Source organism: Sardina pilchardus, chromosome 14 (assembly GCF_963854185.1).
Source record: "Sardina pilchardus chromosome 14, fSarPil1.1, whole genome shotgun sequence".
In the NCBI taxonomy this organism is placed as follows: Eukaryota; Metazoa; Chordata; class Actinopteri; order Clupeiformes; family Clupeidae; genus Sardina; species Sardina pilchardus.
This window is the reverse complement of record NC_085007.1, coordinates 31,417,871-31,435,730: the sequence shown is the minus strand read 5'-3', so window position 1 is coordinate 31,435,730 and position 17,860 is coordinate 31,417,871. Positions and strand designations below refer to the sequence as shown.

Here is a 17,860-nt window from a genome sequence, read left to right as displayed (position 1 = left end):
TTACAATCAAACTCACATGTGAAAACAATCCCAGATCCCAATCCCAGACACACACTGCATGCGATTGCAGGGACACACACCCAAGGGTAGCTAGCCAGGGCTGCATGCACAAAGTGGCGCTGGGTGCCAAGAGCGGGCCAGTGGCAGCCAGCCATTAGCCATGCACACATGCCCACTGGTGCGCCCCCATGTGTGGAGCGCCACCGCGCTCAAATGAAGCATGAGCTGGCCACAGAAGGGAAGCCCAGAAGGGAAACCCCCTTTCTATATTGGCCTGATGGGCAGCTCTGACCAAGCTCAACACATTACTACATATTTGCCTATTTTGGGCTTTAGATCCTCTCCCAAAGGGTAGAGATCATGGCCAAGAGCTTAATGTAAATGTACAGATTCAGCTGGTCTGGAATATAATGTCTATAAAGCCTAGCTGCTGACCTGTCTCTGATCATGAATCATGATACTGTTTAGTGCTCTGAGGCTGGATGGGGGCTGTGGGGTGCTGCTCAGGCTAAAAACAGGACAGTGAGATGACTGAAATCAGATGCTGCCAACTGACCTTGGCTGTCATTGAAAGGCTTTTAGAAAGAACCATGGAACAGCCTCCCACAAACCGCATTTCACACAAGCAAATCTATGCTACAGCCATGTAAAACTAATCAATACACATCTAGCTGGACACGGAGGCAGTACAGCTACAGTACACTCACCAGGGCCAACACAACACAAAGCCACAAGCCAAGGACACGCTTTGGTGCAGAGCTTCCCTTTGGCCAACTCAAAAGTACACTCAAAGTTTCTGAGAGGAGGGTAAACGGTCACTAGGCTTCCCCAGACAGGCCGTATAGACGCTGTGGGGGGTTAAGGGAGGGGGAGGGAGGGAACTCACTGGTTTGGATGAAGCTCTCCCCCGCGAGGATGACCAGCTGCCATCTATCTTATCACTGCAGTCCTCTGTCCACTGTGAACACAACAAACCAAAACAAAATGAAGACTACAAAGGAGAGACAAGAATAGTACAAAACAAACAGAACTGGAAACACATCAAGTGAAAAGGACAAAGTGCTAACTAAAGCTAATTTACTAATGAGGCAAAATCCAATGCCAACTCAACACCATGGCCAAGATCCAAAGCACAGACATTGGTTGATCAGTTAAATGCTGCTACACGATAGCTTTAATTCATGCACTAGACACTTTGCTCCGTGAGTGACTTTGCACTATCCAGTCATTTAAATTAGGGCCCATAGTCTTGACAAGACACCTCAGCCAGACTGAGAGACCAACTGAACTGATCTACAGTAGAATGACGCACTTTTTGAACCAGGCTTCTGCTTGGACAATGAAAACGTTGCTCTAGCAACAGAGTCCTGAGACCATGGCATGACTGACTGAGAAATGCAGAGAACATAACTAGTCACATGTCTGACAAAGCCTTTTTTGGTACACATGTCTGTTGTGCAACCTGGGTTCTGGACAGTCACAGTTAGCTACACCAGTCAATAACAGTCAATAACACCATTCATATTCTAAAACAGAGGGGTGTTTAGCCCATCCAATAGTCCAGACTGGCCTTCAGTTTGCATTCATCATTTTTTCGTTCATTGTCCTGACACCCGAAAGCCCAGATCACCAGGTGCTGACTCATCAAATACCAGATGGACGGTCAGTTTTTACACAATTTTTTTTTTCAGGTCCAAGAACGAATTACAGAAATCGGATGTGGTGACAAAATATAGCTTCACTGCATTTCCTGACATTACATTTCTGCATATTTTTCTGGTCCTGAAGAATGTAAACAAATCGTTGCTAAACGAAGAAGTGAAACTAAGATGCAGATGTTGAGATTTTGATACAGCAAGAGGGAAGACTGATTGATGATGCTCACTCTTATGGCTTTCATAAACGGGGCGGGTTTGCAGAATGATGCAAAGAAGCAGTGCGTGTTAATGTAGGCTAAATACAATTTCTCAAGTGTTTTATTAATGTCATCGTAGCCTATGCTCAGGCATTTATATCAAGTTATTGTGCATATTCATCATAAATGCATGTCAATGTGTATGAATAGTTGTGTTTTGATAGACTTTTGTTATTAATTTAACTCTGAACTTCGCCCAATGCGAACTTTGTACAAGTTTAACAGACAAGGCTACCATTACCGTTGCCGTTGCCAATTAACAGTATAACTTTCCATTGACACTAACATAATTCTAAACTACGGATTGTGATATGTGAAGACCAAGCCGAATGTGGAAATACTGTAGGCTACTCAAAAACGTTTATTTAGAGGGAAGTGCAGCTGCACAGTTGTCGAAACTCCTGTAAAAGCAGCGCAATTTCCACGGTTTCCAATTTCCGTGCAGTTGACGTGCACGGCCCACACTAGGCTGTTCCATTGCATGTGATCTTGATAGCTGGTGAGGGTACTGGGAAGGTGTGTAGCCTTGTCTCTCTAGCACCCGACTTGCAAGAATGCATTCTATCAAGGATGCGCTCTTGACTTTGAGAAACACCGTTTGTCTCTCGCACTTGCCATTTCTAAAGACACGCACGCAGCACTCAAAACTCCATACTCCTACTCTCGCACGAAAGGGAAACACATTGTCACATATGGGAATCAATTGCACATGCCATAACTAGCCTGAACCGTAGGACCGTACAACGAACAGACACTCCAAACCGTGACATGCCATCCGCACGGTTCGGAGCATTTTTCAAAAAACGTGCCACCCCTACAAACTAGACCTGAGATACATCAGACACCATGAAAATGAGATGTGGGGGGTTAATGATGGGAACAATGTTATATGTATGGAGTATGAACATTCAATTGGACAATGCACCGTATATGCTCCAGTAACACTGCAGTACTGCTCTAATACAGAGCCAGCAAGAGCAAGTGGCCCAGCATAATCCATCAGGAAGTGTAAAAGGAGCCAGTGGAGAGCGAGCATGCCTCAGCGAGGGCCCTCACCTGGGACACATGGGACTGTGTCTTGTCCCCGTCCGTGACCGCCTCGCCCTTGTCACCCAGCAGGCCCTGCACCTGGTACTCCAGCACGTAGGAGTCGATGAAGCGCTCCAGCTCCTCGATCTCCTGGGAGCGCGTGCTGCCGGCCTCCGACGACGCGGACGCCACTGACGAGTTCTCCATGGCAACGAGCTGCCAGCGGGGGAGGGAGGGCGAAGCGGGACCTGCGGAGGAAAAGAGCAAAGAGTTTATTACGGGGGGATCCTCGGCGGCAGCCATTTCAAGATTACGTCTGATTTCACACAACGGCGGCTTGTTATGTTCACCAGTTCACTTTGAGTGTCCTTCAGTTTCCTGAAATTAAGCCAGGCCCTCCTGAGAAGGGCCCTTCTTAAAGGCTCAGACCAGTATCCGACCCCTGCCGTGGGAGTCTACGCCACATGAGATCAACATCACCCCACGGGTGCAGTGCTGCGGTTCCTCCAGCAGAGGCAGCAGAGAGCGCGGGGAGAGCGCCAGTGTTTACATCACACGGGGCCGCTAGAGTAGGCCTCTCCATTCACACACGCCGCTGTGCCCTTGTGCCAGGGAGCACCGAGGTCAGAGAGAAGCCGCTCTGGCTCAGGCAGGAAGAAAGCCTCCATTCAGGACGGCCCGGAGCCGCCAGCGCTGGCCCTCACACACTCGCATAGCGGCACCATGGCTCATCACCGGCTATCTGCACTTGACCGCATGCATGTCCAGCACACTCACTCTCCTCTCTGCCCCCGGGGTGTCCATCAGCCCTCATCTGTTCCCACTGCCCACCCGGAACCCCACTTCCCTGTCCGTCTCCCTCCTGCGCTATTCTTTGACGTGATGTCCTGCACTGTCATACGTTAGACTGGCACATCCGGGAACTTGACTCGCGAAAAAACATTCCAGCCCCTTCTGGGGGGAAAACAAACAAGCCCTCTCAATAACTCCAATGCAAATTAGGGTCATTAAACGTAATTTGTACCGAAATCGTAGGAGTAAATAATAACAGAAAACATGACCAGTCAATATGACCACTCAATATATTACCATTTTGCCGGTCGTTGCCCGTGAAAGATAGGTTCAAAAGCTTAATTCAATTAAAGTAAAAACATGTCCCTTCAGTCTCCCGAGTAGCCTACTAGCAGTAGCAACAACCCCACTCAGTGGCCAGTGTCATACCCGGACATTTACTCGTATCTCATTCAGTCTCCAGTTAAATAACTGAATTGTTTTCCTGTATTTTTGGCCTCATATTTGAATTGTAATGTTGTTTAGTTGACTCACAGGCTCAGATGTAAAGTATGTTCGTAAGATAATTCCAAGATATGATAATTTCTGTCATAGTTGATAAGTGCTAGCCTAGATTTCCGTTTTCTTTGGTCTGATTAACTTGTGGTGTAGCCTAACATGAGGGGTTCTTAGCTTTGTGGTTGGTACACCCAACCACACAGCAACTTTTCGGCATGTCTGTCTACCACGAACAACACCGGTTCACTTTGACTTGTTTCAGGCTTGTTCTGAGGGAATGTTTTCCCCTCAAAAGGGGCGTGGCACAAACAACCTGCTCTGTGTGACGCGGGTCCGGTCTAACGTACGGGACTGCTCATTTGTAGGTGGGGCAACAGGAACGTGGACTGCTGTTAATCTCTTGTAAATCACTACTTGAGAGCTGGCCAGGCAAAGAGGATTTACAATAGGAGGAGGCATACTGTTAATAAACTCCACTCCCAGGGACAGGATCCACCACAGAGTCCTGAGCTGATACAGAACACACACAACACAACACAAAGCAGGCCTGATGTGTGTAATAATCCACCAATAATAATAAGAACAATAACACACTCAGCAAAGGACCTGTTATTTCTACCTCTGGACTGGCTGATTCTACCATTGTCATCATTAGCCTCCGAGAGTGGTAACCTATTTCCATCTATTACTGGAGCTCTGGACTGGAGCATACCACTGACCAGTGCGACCGGACCACAGCAACAATAATCCCGTCTGGCACAGAGCAGGCCACTCAACTCAGTTTAGAATGAAACCGGTAATCTCTGATCAAACCGTGCGTGACGCTGCACAATGTGCGCTTCACATCCACACCAAGACGCGTGCTGGATCAGCTGGGTTGCGCTCCCAGTTGTGCTCGCATGTTATAGGACACCAACAAATGCAACGGACGCAAATCGTATGACTTGTTGTCACTTGCACGGCTATGCTTTGATTAGAATCACTGAGCAAGTTCTGCGACTGCTTCAGGACAGAGAGAGGAAGCGTGGGAAGAGAAAGAGAGCGTATTACAGAGGCAGGATTAGTTAGGAAGGGGGAAAGAGAGTGTACTAAAGAGGCAGGATCACTTAGGAAGGGGGAAAGAGAGCGTACTACAGAGGCAGGATCAGTTAGGAAGGGGGAAAGAGAGCGTACTAAAGAGGCAGGATCACTTAGGAAGGGGGAAAGAGAGCGTACTACAGAGGCAGGATCAGTTAGGAAGGGGGAAAGAGAGCGTACTAGAAGCAGGATCAGTTAGGAAGGGGGAAAGAGAGCGTACTACAGAGGCAGGATCAGTTAGGAAGGGGAAAGAGAGCGTACTAAAGAGGCAGGATCAGTTAGGAAGGGGGAAAGAGAGCGTACTACAGAGGCAGGATCAGTTAGGAAGGGGAAAGAGAGTGTACTACAGAGGCAGGATCAGTTAGGAAGGGGGAAAGAGGTGCAGGACACAGCAGTCAAATCCACTGGGAGGAAACCAATGAATGAGGAGCGGGACACTAATACTGTAGCTCACACACACAATGACAATGACAGAGGCACAAGCAGCACTCTCTGTTTGACAGCTTCCTGCTCATACACACGTGCATTCCAAAATGAAGTAAGACCATGATCCCACATCCATTATAGTAAATCAAAAATGGATTACAATGACGAAGGTTAAACGTGCATAGTCTGGATTGACCAAATATTGTGAACAAATGATGGGTTGTCTATCAATTAGCATTAAACAAATAAGTTTAAAGACAATAAATATGTCTAAATCCTCCAAAAACAGAACCTAGGTTGCAGATTGTAGTTCCCTTTCCAATAGTCCAATACAAATCACTGAAGGATGTATGAAGTTTGTACTGTATGTCAAGTTTATCTGTCATCTGAGCAAGCTGATGTGTGAAAGTTACAAAATGTGTCCTGGTGCTAGGCTAGCCTGTGTCTAGGCATTCCTCAGTGGAGATAAACTGAACAGCTTGAAACAAATTCATATTCATGCATCAGCAGACTCTTTGAGGCCATTACACGGCACTAACCCACTGATCCACTTTAAAAGTCACCAAGAGTAGCAATTATTCCTGAGTACTAACCTAAATGAGCTAGCCTATTTAAAGGGTCAGCCTACTATGAAAACAAGCATATAGCTTACTTGTCCAGCTGCACCACTGAGGTGCTTCAGGCTCTTAGAAACCTTGTGTAGGCCTACAGGATTATAATTACTCCTCTCGTTACCTTCCTCAGTTAGCCTACAACCTGGATTTTCTTCTATTTTTATAACAGCAGCAGTATAGAAATGATACAACTCCCGTGACTGTCCTTCCTTTCCTCTCTTCAAAGCTCATCAAGACTTTTCTGTTTCAGGAGCATGGCCACCGCATAGACTCATCGCAAATGCTTTTTTTTTAATGTTTGTTTGTTTATTTTTGTGTTGTCTTGCTCTGTGTGTGCTCTGTTTGTGTTGACTTTGTGAAGTGACCTTGAGTAGAAGAAAGGCGCTACATAAATAAAACTTATTATTATTATTGTTATGATCATTATCATTATTATTATGATTATTATCATTAGTAATATCTTAATAGTATCTACATAGCATCATTATACCATTCTATCTCAATGTTTCAGATATGCCCTTCTGACACATAAGGGTTTCTAGATCTCTCTCTAAAAATATGTGGACCAACTATATAAAGAAACCGTCCACTGATTTTGCATGATGGTGACAACCTAAAAATAACTGACTAGACTTCAAAAAAATGGCTGCAGCTAAATCCAGCATGCTAGGCTAAGCCTCGCTGCAGGACCCCCGAGGTCCCTCTCCTGCTCATCTCCATCAGGGCGCCCTCGTGAGATCTCCTGTGCCTCTGTGAATGCCTGACACAGCCGGCTGCCTCTTGGCCGAGCGTCCATCCCGCTGATGACACTGCTGATGCGCGTCCGAGTGCCCACTCCCGGGAGACTCAGCTCTTTTCCCAGCGCGCTCCTCTTTCATGCAAGCACAACAAAAACAGACAGGATGCACTGCTGCTGGCATGCAAATGGGCGTTTAACGTGGTCAAAGCACCACGTCCAGCCTCCCTGTCTGCTGTCCTCTGCACGCTGCCCTGGCCTGGGGCAAGAAGGGCTCCAGACAGACCCTTATCACTAGAGACGAGCACCCTCACGCAGGCAGACAAACAACATTGGGCTCAAAGCAAGCGAGGGCCTGAAGGTGAATGCTCATCAAGTGGCAAAGGACGCTCAGGCCTGGAGCAACCATGAGCTGATGATAAAGAATACAAGTGTTGCATTATGATGGAGCTTCTTCTACTCTCTCCCATCTGATCACTGCACAAGGTTGTCATCAACTCACTAATGCTGTGAATTGTAATGTTAAATTCCTACTAATCCTGCAGCAGTTGTTGACTGATACTTTTCCAGTTACAACTGAAGACTCTAGGCTGGTACTGTAGGTGCAGTACACAACACAAACGTGGTACATACTGTAGAATGCTGTACATGTGTAGGCTTTTGTGTAGACTCTTATTCTCCTGGCCACCCATTCTAACAGCAAAGCAATGACTGCCCATAACATGCAATACACCCTGAAACAGACAGCGGTCACGCACTGTCTCACTGCCAGACACAACACAGCATCTTCAGACAAACATACTTAGACAGACAAAACATGCAGTCTCAAGAAAGTGAGTTATAACCAATTCATCTTATCTGTGAAAACAAACTATGATTAATATCCATTGGTAGCAAACAGCTATCTAAGAGATGGCAGTAGTACTGGCCGCACAGCACTGCAGCAAAAAGAGTTGGTATCTGTGTCACTTACTGTGTGTTTCTGACTGCAGAATGCAGATTAATTAACCTTCGACAGTCAATCAGCCTTTCCTCAAACTCCCACACAATATCATTCTCACAGTGCGCTAGGATGCTTGCACAGGTCGGATAAATACAGAATTAGGAACAAAGAGGCGTACAGTAGAATACGTCCTAAATGCTTCTCCACGCTGCTTCAGAGAGGAGATGAACTAGCCTAGAGCTTGCACATCACACAGAGAGCACAGATGTCTGCATGTCTCAGGATTGGACCAAAACAGACATTTGCAGCGATCTCTTTCCAGGCCTTTGTCCTCAGTGCTGCAAAATTGCTCAGCCAGTCTCCTCCATGTCGTGGAGGCTCACCCACGTGGTCGCAGACACCGCCCCTCCTCCTGCCTCACACACACACACACGCACTCACACACACACACATGTGCGCGCGCAGAACAGCTGCTACAACAAAGACCAGACACGCCTTGGCCATGGCGGCGCACGTAACCACGGTAACAACGTAGCCAGTTCCAGCGTGGCACAGGCATCCGGCGCTTTCTCTGAGGTGTCTCCCATGATGACTCGCTCGCTCGCTCGGCGCCTGCGTCTCACACACACCAGGGCTCGCCACAGACAGGCTGGGCCAGTTACACACAGCTGGCAACAGCCCACAGTATGCTTTGCATACATACACAGTCTGTGTGCACTCATTCACATCGCAGATTTAACACCATGTACTTTCATCCAAATGCATTGAAAGCTAAATGTTTGCCAATGTTTTCAAAAGTGTTTCTGTTTAATTAGCAATTGGGCCGCGAACAAATTCACTCAATGAATTGCAATTCTTAAGTGTACAGTAACCAATTCGTTTGGGCTCATTCCTCTTCAACCTGGATTAAATGCTAAAGTAGATGCTTATATTTAGCCACCAGGCTCTCAGCAGGGGTGGAAGGAAATCGATGAATAAATAACAGCCTCCCTGAGGGGACTTATCAACAGACCAATAGACAAAGGGTGACTGTTGGATGCACTTGGTGCACCATACATAGTGTTGAGGATGTGGATCTTGAAGCATGCATGATTTGGGCTATTTACTGTACAAGTTAATAATGTTTTATCAGACATAGGCAATATAGTGCAAAACGACCTTACCACAAGGCAAATCTTAGTGTATGTGGTGGTAGGTGTAGGTGCAGGTTTAAAACCACACATAGGAAATGTGAATGGGTTCATCAAGGTGGACTGAGCCAACGATGATGCAGCCGGCTCTGGACTGCCTGCAGTGCTTCATTTATAGCAGGGCCAACCCGCCACTACAGGGGGTGCGCACACATCTTACAGTCTTACAGTATATTTAAACAACAAGCTCTCTGTGCTTTCAGCAAAACAAACCAATTGAGTGCTCTAAGGCTGGGCCTGGAAGCATGGCTTGAACTATCTGATGTAAATGTGTTGCACCTATTCCTATGGCTCAGGAACATTCTCATAAGAATACATACTGTACAGTATAGCATAGTGTACATCTTAAGAACACAAATGGCACGTTAAGAACAAGAGGGGTGTCCACTTCATTGCTTTATTGAATTACTGATCAAAACCGAGGCAGAAAAAGTAGGTCCCTGTTTGGGGGTAGGAGGATTGTGTAGCCCTAAAACTGTGCACCCTGCGATAGGACACTCAGCATCACTCAGTCCAGTGTAAACAGTTAGCGGCAAGCTAAAGTGGCCAATGCACACATCTCCCACCAGGCCACCTGTGCTCTCTGCAAGTGGCCACAACCAAAGTGTTGGATTTGGCATTCTAACTGAGCACAGTGTGCTCTGGGCTGAAGAGGAGTGTGTAGTGGAGCGGACAACATAACCAAACACATCAACTACACTCTCCATCACGTCTACACAGCTTCTAAATACTGATTGATTGAGCCAGGCCAGGCCTGTATTACAATGTCACAACTCTTAATACTGCCACATAGAAACTCAGCCTATTTCCCCATCGCATTACCCTGGACTTGTCCAGATTATGTATAGCAGAAGTTGTGCAATCCTCAGATTATAGAACACAAATGCAATCCTGACCACCCAGTCACAAGTGTTCTATGCAACACAAGAGTCAGTCAGCCATTCTTTAACATGAGCCACATAAGCGCCCCCAAACAAACAGGCTCAGTTGCTTGTGAACGTAATGCTATTCCGCTCACACACACACACACACACACACCACACACACACCACACACACACACACACCACACACACACCACACTAGACACTTCATTCAGTAAGATCGTATGCTCATTACCTCTCCAGTAATCAGGCAATCAGCTATTCAAGAACAATCAAGCCAGTCAACATATGCACGTAAACTAGTGACCTAGCAAACGTGCATAATAATAATTCCATCAAATGAACTATTATGTTACACTTCTATGCGTTTTCACAACATTAAACACAAGTTATATTCATATGGGAATGTTAAGCATTGTCTTGAATTGCTGTTAGAAAAGCTCTTTCAAAGCTGTTTGACGTCCAAAACATCACCAATCTAAAAGCACAGATCTCTCGACTGATGTCCTCATTATGTAATCTATGTTCACTGAGCTCCAGCGCGGTAGCTAGGCTATGTTGAAAAAATCTCCATAGGCACCATGCAATGCACTGTGCAGATGAGGACCTACCGGTAGGGCAAAGCTTCATCTCCACCCGATGACTTGAAGGAAGACTAGTATATGGCTGACCAGACTCAATTTCACCACAGATGCATCTCCACCCTCTGCCATCCACAAACAAACGCTCTCCTAGCCCAGCAGCCCTAAGCATGCATTTTGGCACCACACGCATTACACAACGCAGCTCATCCCCTACCTGGTAGAAGAGCGAGACGGTTATAGGCAGTGATCCAGTGCTCCTGCAGCCCGCGGCGCACCTTACAGTCCGAGGCCCCCCACGGAGAGCCCTGCGTCTGGGCCTTGAGCACGCGGATCTGCCGGGGCGAGCGCGCGGGCCGGTGGACGAGCCACAGCGCCAGAGACATGGTAGCGAGCGAGGGCGAAGCGCTAGCGCTAGGGCTAGACTAGAGGCACGGCACCTGACTCCTGTGGAACGGGATCACGCTGTGAGGCGCAGGGCGGCTGGGATGGAGATGGGCCAATGACCAGACTCAGGCCAGATTAGCATCGCTCCTGATTACCAGTAAGCTCCATGATTGACCTCCCAGCACACCTTTCACTTTCGCTGCTCTCTCTCTCTCTGTCTATGTGCTGTCAAAACAGTCTGTAGCCACGTCCAACTCTGTGGGCTTTGTAAATGGATGCTTGTGTAATATACACATTCCAACCCCGGCTAATTCCTAATCTCCGCACAACTGACTAGGAGCACTGTGCTGCTTAGAAATAAAGACCTGCAGCTTTCACATGATCGTCATTACAAAAACTAAAGCTCTGCTGTATTGCCTAAGATTGACCACACACACACACACACACACACACACACACACACACACACACACACACACACACACACACACACACACACACACACACACACACACACACACACACACAAATACATAAAGTCAAGCTTTTTGCATGCAGTGTAGCAGTTCAGACAGTGTGGTTAGAACTCATTCAACTGCTTCAGCTGCCAAATAGTGTTAAAGGCACTGTGACATTACAACCCCATGCAGTGGAAGACATGCAAATCATAGGTACTCCTCTATGCTGTTCCTATGTTGCCACCCTTGCCACAGGCCTGAGGCTCTGCTGAGCATCAACAGTGCAGTTTAGATGATGGCCAACTCCATGCACATGGAACGAAGCAACCAATGAGTTCAGCATGATATGAGCATTTGGACAGTGATTTCACCCAAATATGGTCAACACTGTCATTTCCCCATCAGCTCCAACAGTACTGATTCAGCCTCATGGTTCAGCTGCTTTCCTGCTTGATAATGAGATGTGAGCGCGCTCAGATGTGCGGCGGTCAGAATAGTGGTACAGTAGAGCACTGACAGGGGGAGGCAAGGCTGGACCCCACCTTCATTGTCCTGCACTGGGGGTACAATGGGAACCATTGTTGTGAGGGCTTGACCCAATGGGGTTGGGGGAGCAGAGGCGTGCAGTCCGGCAGTGGTGAATGCTGGGTAGGACTGGCTGGCCTACAAAAAAGCCACTGCATTGTTGTATACTGCAGCTTTGCACAAACATGTCAGCAGCCTACACTATGCCTCCCAACATCAAACTAGACAAAGACATGGAAGCACCACTCTGAAACTACGAATGCACACAAACACCAGCAAAAATCTGCTGAATACACACACAAAAGCAAGCAAATAACCAAACAAATCCATAAACACAGAGGCTACATACAACAGGCCCCACAGTCTTGCATGACAACTGTCTCAAAGTGCTATTATCATGCAAATGTCACTACAAACATTGCTGATGTAACTCTGTCCTCTACTGTGAAGGTCAATGCAAAGCACTCTGTATTGTAACAGGGTGAAATCTGTGCTTGTGTGGAGCTATATTGTACATTTTGTGGAGGTAACGGTAGTAGGCCATCAAGCTTGATTTGAGACCAGTTATGTTGACATCAATTCAAATAAAAACAGGGATGTGTCAATTTACTATTTCTCCTTGCACAACACTATACAATAATGTTGAACATTGCCCTGTAAATTTGCATTGTGCAAATATGCTTGAGCTTAATCATTTCAGATTGACGTCTAGGCTGACAGGAAAAAAACAAAGACACACTGAGCCTATCATTTAGTCATTACCATATTTGTCAAACTCAGCAGCCCATGTGAACAGGCTCTCCTAGAGAAGGTTATGCGAAGTTATGTGTTATGTTATGCCATGTTACATAAAGAGAACCTCATGACCATTCTTCAGTGGCTTTAACAGCAGGTCCTGCTTATGACACATACTACACTATGTGACTTTGCATATAGAGCTTATTAGCAATAAGAGGACAAAAGACTTGCACTGTCTGTCCATAATAAATAGTAGACCTACTATTTATGCCCATCTGAATGTTGGTGGTTTGTAGTGAATTTGTGAAACGGAACAAGGGGTCATTAAACCAGAGTGGCTCCTGTCTTACACCATGAACTGTATACAGGTAGACTTCACAGTTAGGTGAAAGACAGAACCACTAGTCAACCAACAAGCAAAGCAAAATGGAGCCAGAACCCTAATACAATTAAGCTGAGCGATTGTAGCAGTAAGGTAACCTTTCACTCTCACTGTTAATCACACCAGCATCCTACACAACACTATAGCAACAAAGTGTTTCTTTTTATGGAAGCTCACTCTCTCCTAACACCAGTGCCAGTTGGTAGAGGACATAACCTAATGTGACTTTGGAGACACTAATAAATTACACTACATCCTTGCACTCACGTCACTATTTGTGCCAACGATGACACCGGTCTTCAGCTTATGAGCCATGCTGCAATATACAGTGTTTCCCCCACCACTACCCTCTGGTTGAATAGAGGGATCTTTTCAGAAAGAATGCAACATTTGTCAAGAGGAACTTTGGGCGTAATGCTAAAACCTTAACCAATAGATGTTGAATACATTCTGAGTTTTGATGAAACTGCTTTTCTGCAATCATTCACTCACTGAGATGACAACTCTAGATACAATCCTTTACTGTATTTCTGGAGTTTAAGAATTTCAGGAATCTTGCACCTATCCTCAAGCCATACCCTCTGGCACAGGTATGAAATGAGCGGGGTTAAAGGGTGTGGTTTCTTGAAACCTATGTAATTTGGAAGTTATACCTTAAGCTTACTTGAAATGTACTTACATGTTATAAGGTGTTTCCCAAAACTTGGCCAAGTATAGGCCTACCATCTGTAAGAGCCACTTTTGCAAAGTTAGCCTGCACCATAACATAGTTTTCAAGTAGGCTAATCCAAGTGTATTAGTGTCTGAACATAGGTAATGCACTAGCTGCCCTGTAAGACCAAGACATCTGTTGGATTACATGTTTTGCTCCATTAAATAAAAACATCAGTAAATGTGTCATTCATTTGCAATTATTAATTCATTGTAAATGAGTAGCCTAACATCTATCATTCTTTGGGAACTTTTTTATCTTTATGTAAATTCTTGTTGATGTTTTATTTATTAGCCTAACCACCAAAGGTTGCCTGCCCCTCCTTATATTATGTCAGTCATAACAAAGGCTGGTTATAATACAATCAATCCACGTGGGCCACTGCCACTTCATGGAGTAGCTGCAGCTCGTGCTGAATACTCAGCTGCGTTACTAGAACACAACAAACATAAACCAGGGGTCGTAGTAGCCAGAGGGCTAATGATCCACTCCACTGATATAATCTATAACCGTAATGATTACGTGGCTGTGAGTAACGTGTCCGCTTGTGCCTGCAACTATGCGGATTGACCACATCTGGCCGGCCTCGACTCCCCGCCCTACATTGTTGTTGGCTGGTCTGTTTAGCGTTAGCTACCTAGCTAGCACCTTTAGCAAAGGTGATGCAAACTGCCAGGTTCTGGCTCATCTGTCGCCATTGTCTACACTCAGAAGTGGGTGCAAAAGAATGCCTCCATAACGATGACGTTGGTTTGTACTATCAATACGGCAGAAAGGAAAATCCAAAGCCATAACATAGCAGGGAGGCAATTCTCCTAGATGGCTAATGGATGGATGGCTAGTGCTACAGCTAGCGCAATAACAGCTACTTGACAACAATGACACAAGTTGGCAAACAGAGGTTTATGGAAACAAAACATAAAATATTGTTGTCTATGTAGCTGACGTTACACTGACTTGTGTTATGATAAATGAGACACTAGCAGAACAGAGAAACATGAAGCAAATTGATGCGTACACGTCTTGCCCGGCTGTGGCAAGTTGCTTGCGTTCACCCCACTTTATTAATGCCAGCAAATGACAAGCATGCCTCGTCAACAGGTATGCCTGGAAAGCATCTGGCTGCTGTTAAATTAGTTAACGACTGTCATAGCTCAGTTACTTCAACAAGACAGAGTTACAGAGAATGACATACAAGCTAGTGGCTGTCAGTCAAATATTTCTAACGCTAAACCAGCTGGCCATGGGGCGCTATTGCAAGTTGCACAAAAATCCAGCGCAGTGAGTCTTGCTACATGCTGAAAACAAGACACCGGCAAAGACTATAACTTCACTCCCTATTACACAGCATGAAATAACAGAGCTTACCCAAAAGTTGGATTCAGGCTGACGAGGAATCCGAGATGTCCTTCGGAATTTAAATTTGCCGTGTCATTGGGGTGTTTTTCTGGGGACAATACTGTGTTCCGAAGGAAAAAGATTAGGCTGCGTCCCTGACACGGGGTGAGGATGGGAGGGAGGAGGGAATGCAGGAATGTGACGTTTAGTCCGGTTTGCTGACAGGATGCATGTGGAAAGTGGGATTGTGGGAACTGAAGTTCCATTGCAAGGTTCACGAAACAAAAACATTTGGTGGTTGCCAAATTCCCTCTTAGTTCCTCTTAGCCACACCCAAACCTTTAGTAATAGATACTAGAATAATTTACAGATTATTTTTTGGTCAATCATTTTGCAATATTCCACAGTAGGTTCCTTGATTTAGCCTACGCTTTGAGATTTGCATAGGTCTGATGGATGCTGTAGTCTGTGATTTGGATAAATTTATTTGGATGGCATGATACCTACCCTTTCTCATAGGCTACATTTAGCCTACCATATGATCGCTTATATTTGTTTATCGGCCTACTTATCGCTTATGCTTATATGCTCACAAACGACCTCTGGTGGATGATACAAAAGTTGATACCTATGTCGAATGATCCCTGGGAAAGATAGACCTCTTGTGGTCAGTTATAAAACAGGCCCTACAGTACTAGACCCTAGGCTACCAGGCTCGTTTGTTTATTAATTGGTTGAAATGTATTGTAAATTGGGAAACATCTTTAACGAGTAATACTAGTAATACTAGTCAAACTGGTATTACTGTTGTAAATGTGAATGAATGTTTTGGATTCTTATCCAGAAGCAGCAATTTCACTGCTTCTATAGGCAGTGCAAAGATGCAACAACTACTTGTTTCAGCCAGCAGGGGGACATTTTAGAAACAACATAAATTGTGTTATTTTACTCCTTGAATGCATTTGTCACGCAATTTTAAAGAACTATTTGGTATCCTGTTTTGGGAAAATAGAGTAAATGAATACATGATTTATGTCATATTAAACTTTTGTTTAGGTTTCCATTCTTGTAACAGTTAGCATAACATACTGTAATAAGGTTCATTGTTCTTTTAATTGTCAAGGTATCAATTGTTCCCCAGAGGCATTCAACATCAGTCAAGGTCAAGACATCCATTACCCTGTCCTGTTGGCCTTTGCTCTCTTTTCTCTTTTTCCATGGCCTGTTTTTTTTATTTTTTTTTATCATTATTGATAACAGGGCTGCTGAGTTCGAAGTCTCCTGAAGTTCCACACTCTCCAGATGGCTCTGACACATTGGCTTGCACTGCCAGAGATTAATTAACGTTCCTGGTGTGAGCCATCTTCCTCCAGCCTGTAGCACCCAGCGACAGGCTCCCAGCCCCCTCCTCCTCCTCCTCCTCTTTCACCTCCTCTGCCTCCTCTTCTCCTCTGCCCCTCCTATCTTGTGCCCCATATCTCACCTGTACGCACCCAACCTAGATTATGAAGGTTACCACCACAACGATCGCAAATGTGAAGCGTCCTCCTGGTCTGGTCCTCCTCCTCTTTCGGTGATGAGAATCAGAAAAATAATAATGTGATTTTTGAAGTGTGGCATGACTGCATCTTCGAGGTGATTTTAACTAGTATGCATTTAGTCACAAGGAGGGAGGATGCCGTTTAAATTTAGGCAGATGACGTTTGTAATAACACAGCTGTGTCCCCCAGTGTATGGGGCAGAGCGGTGGACGTATGGTAATGTCATTACTGTGTGTTGCCAAGGAGCAGGGGGAGGATGGTGTCGCTTCAGCACCCAATCACACCCGATTTGAAATGACTGAATCACTTTGTTTGTTTCCCTCTGATTTGAACAGTTTATTGTAATATTCACCCATTTGCTTATGTGACTCAGCCGGGCACAGTGCCTGATGGAGTGGGCCGACACGATGTGTTCCCTCACATTTCGCAACGTGAATCTGTCCCTCTGCCAGTCCTCGCCACCATCATCTTCTGAGGCCATCGAAATACAGGATACAGTGGCTGTTGACAATGGAGTATATTCTCTCCTTCCGCTCCTTCTCCCGCTCTCTCCCTCGACCCTTCTCCAAATATGGGTTATAGGGCACGGCCACATGGTCATTATGTGCAAGCATGATAAGTATATTTAACTGAGTGCGAGCCTTTGAGAGCGGCCCAATGGGCGAGGGGACCGAGGCCTGGCCAGTGAGGCCACTGAGGGCCCGCTGGAGCTGTGGAGGACTGGATGCTACCAAGGCAGCAATTAGCAGGAGAGTGGTAGCATGATGATATTTCCGTACGCCTGCGGCCTGTGTTATAAAAGGCAATCCCTAAACATGGAATTAGACAGGGCAGCCCTTTCAGCTGTTAAAGACTGCCTCCTTTCTTATGCTGTCTTGCGCTCTCTTCACTTAAGACCTAATCTGATATATAAACAGCATTAACTTGCAAGCAGTCACTACCTATATGAGACAGACAGACTGACAGTGTTGCAGACAGACCGAACATGGCTCATGCAACCTGTTCGCAAGATTGTTAGAATAGTACAGAAAAGGTTCTTGTTACATTTTAGTTCAAATTTCATTTAAAAATCTGATGAAGTCACCTGGAGGTCAG

At 45.7% G+C, this 17,860-nt stretch overlaps 1 protein-coding gene across 1 annotated transcript in view; it reads right to left on the bottom strand.

Moving 5' to 3' along the window:
* Positions 1-15,395, bottom strand: part of ctif (CBP80/20-dependent translation initiation factor) — a 74,860-nt gene extending 59,465 nt beyond the window's left edge. The window contains exons 1-3 of the mRNA XM_062553574.1: positions 15,255-15,395; positions 2,972-3,192; positions 887-958 (exon numbers count right to left, since the gene is read on the bottom strand). Coding sequence (XP_062409558.1) covers positions 887-958; positions 2,972-3,151 — 252 coding nt within the window. The 5' untranslated portion in view covers positions 3,152-3,192; positions 15,255-15,395. The remainder of the gene's footprint in view (positions 1-886; positions 959-2,971; positions 3,193-15,254) is intronic.
* Between the last annotated feature and the right edge of the window lie 2,465 nt (positions 15,396-17,860).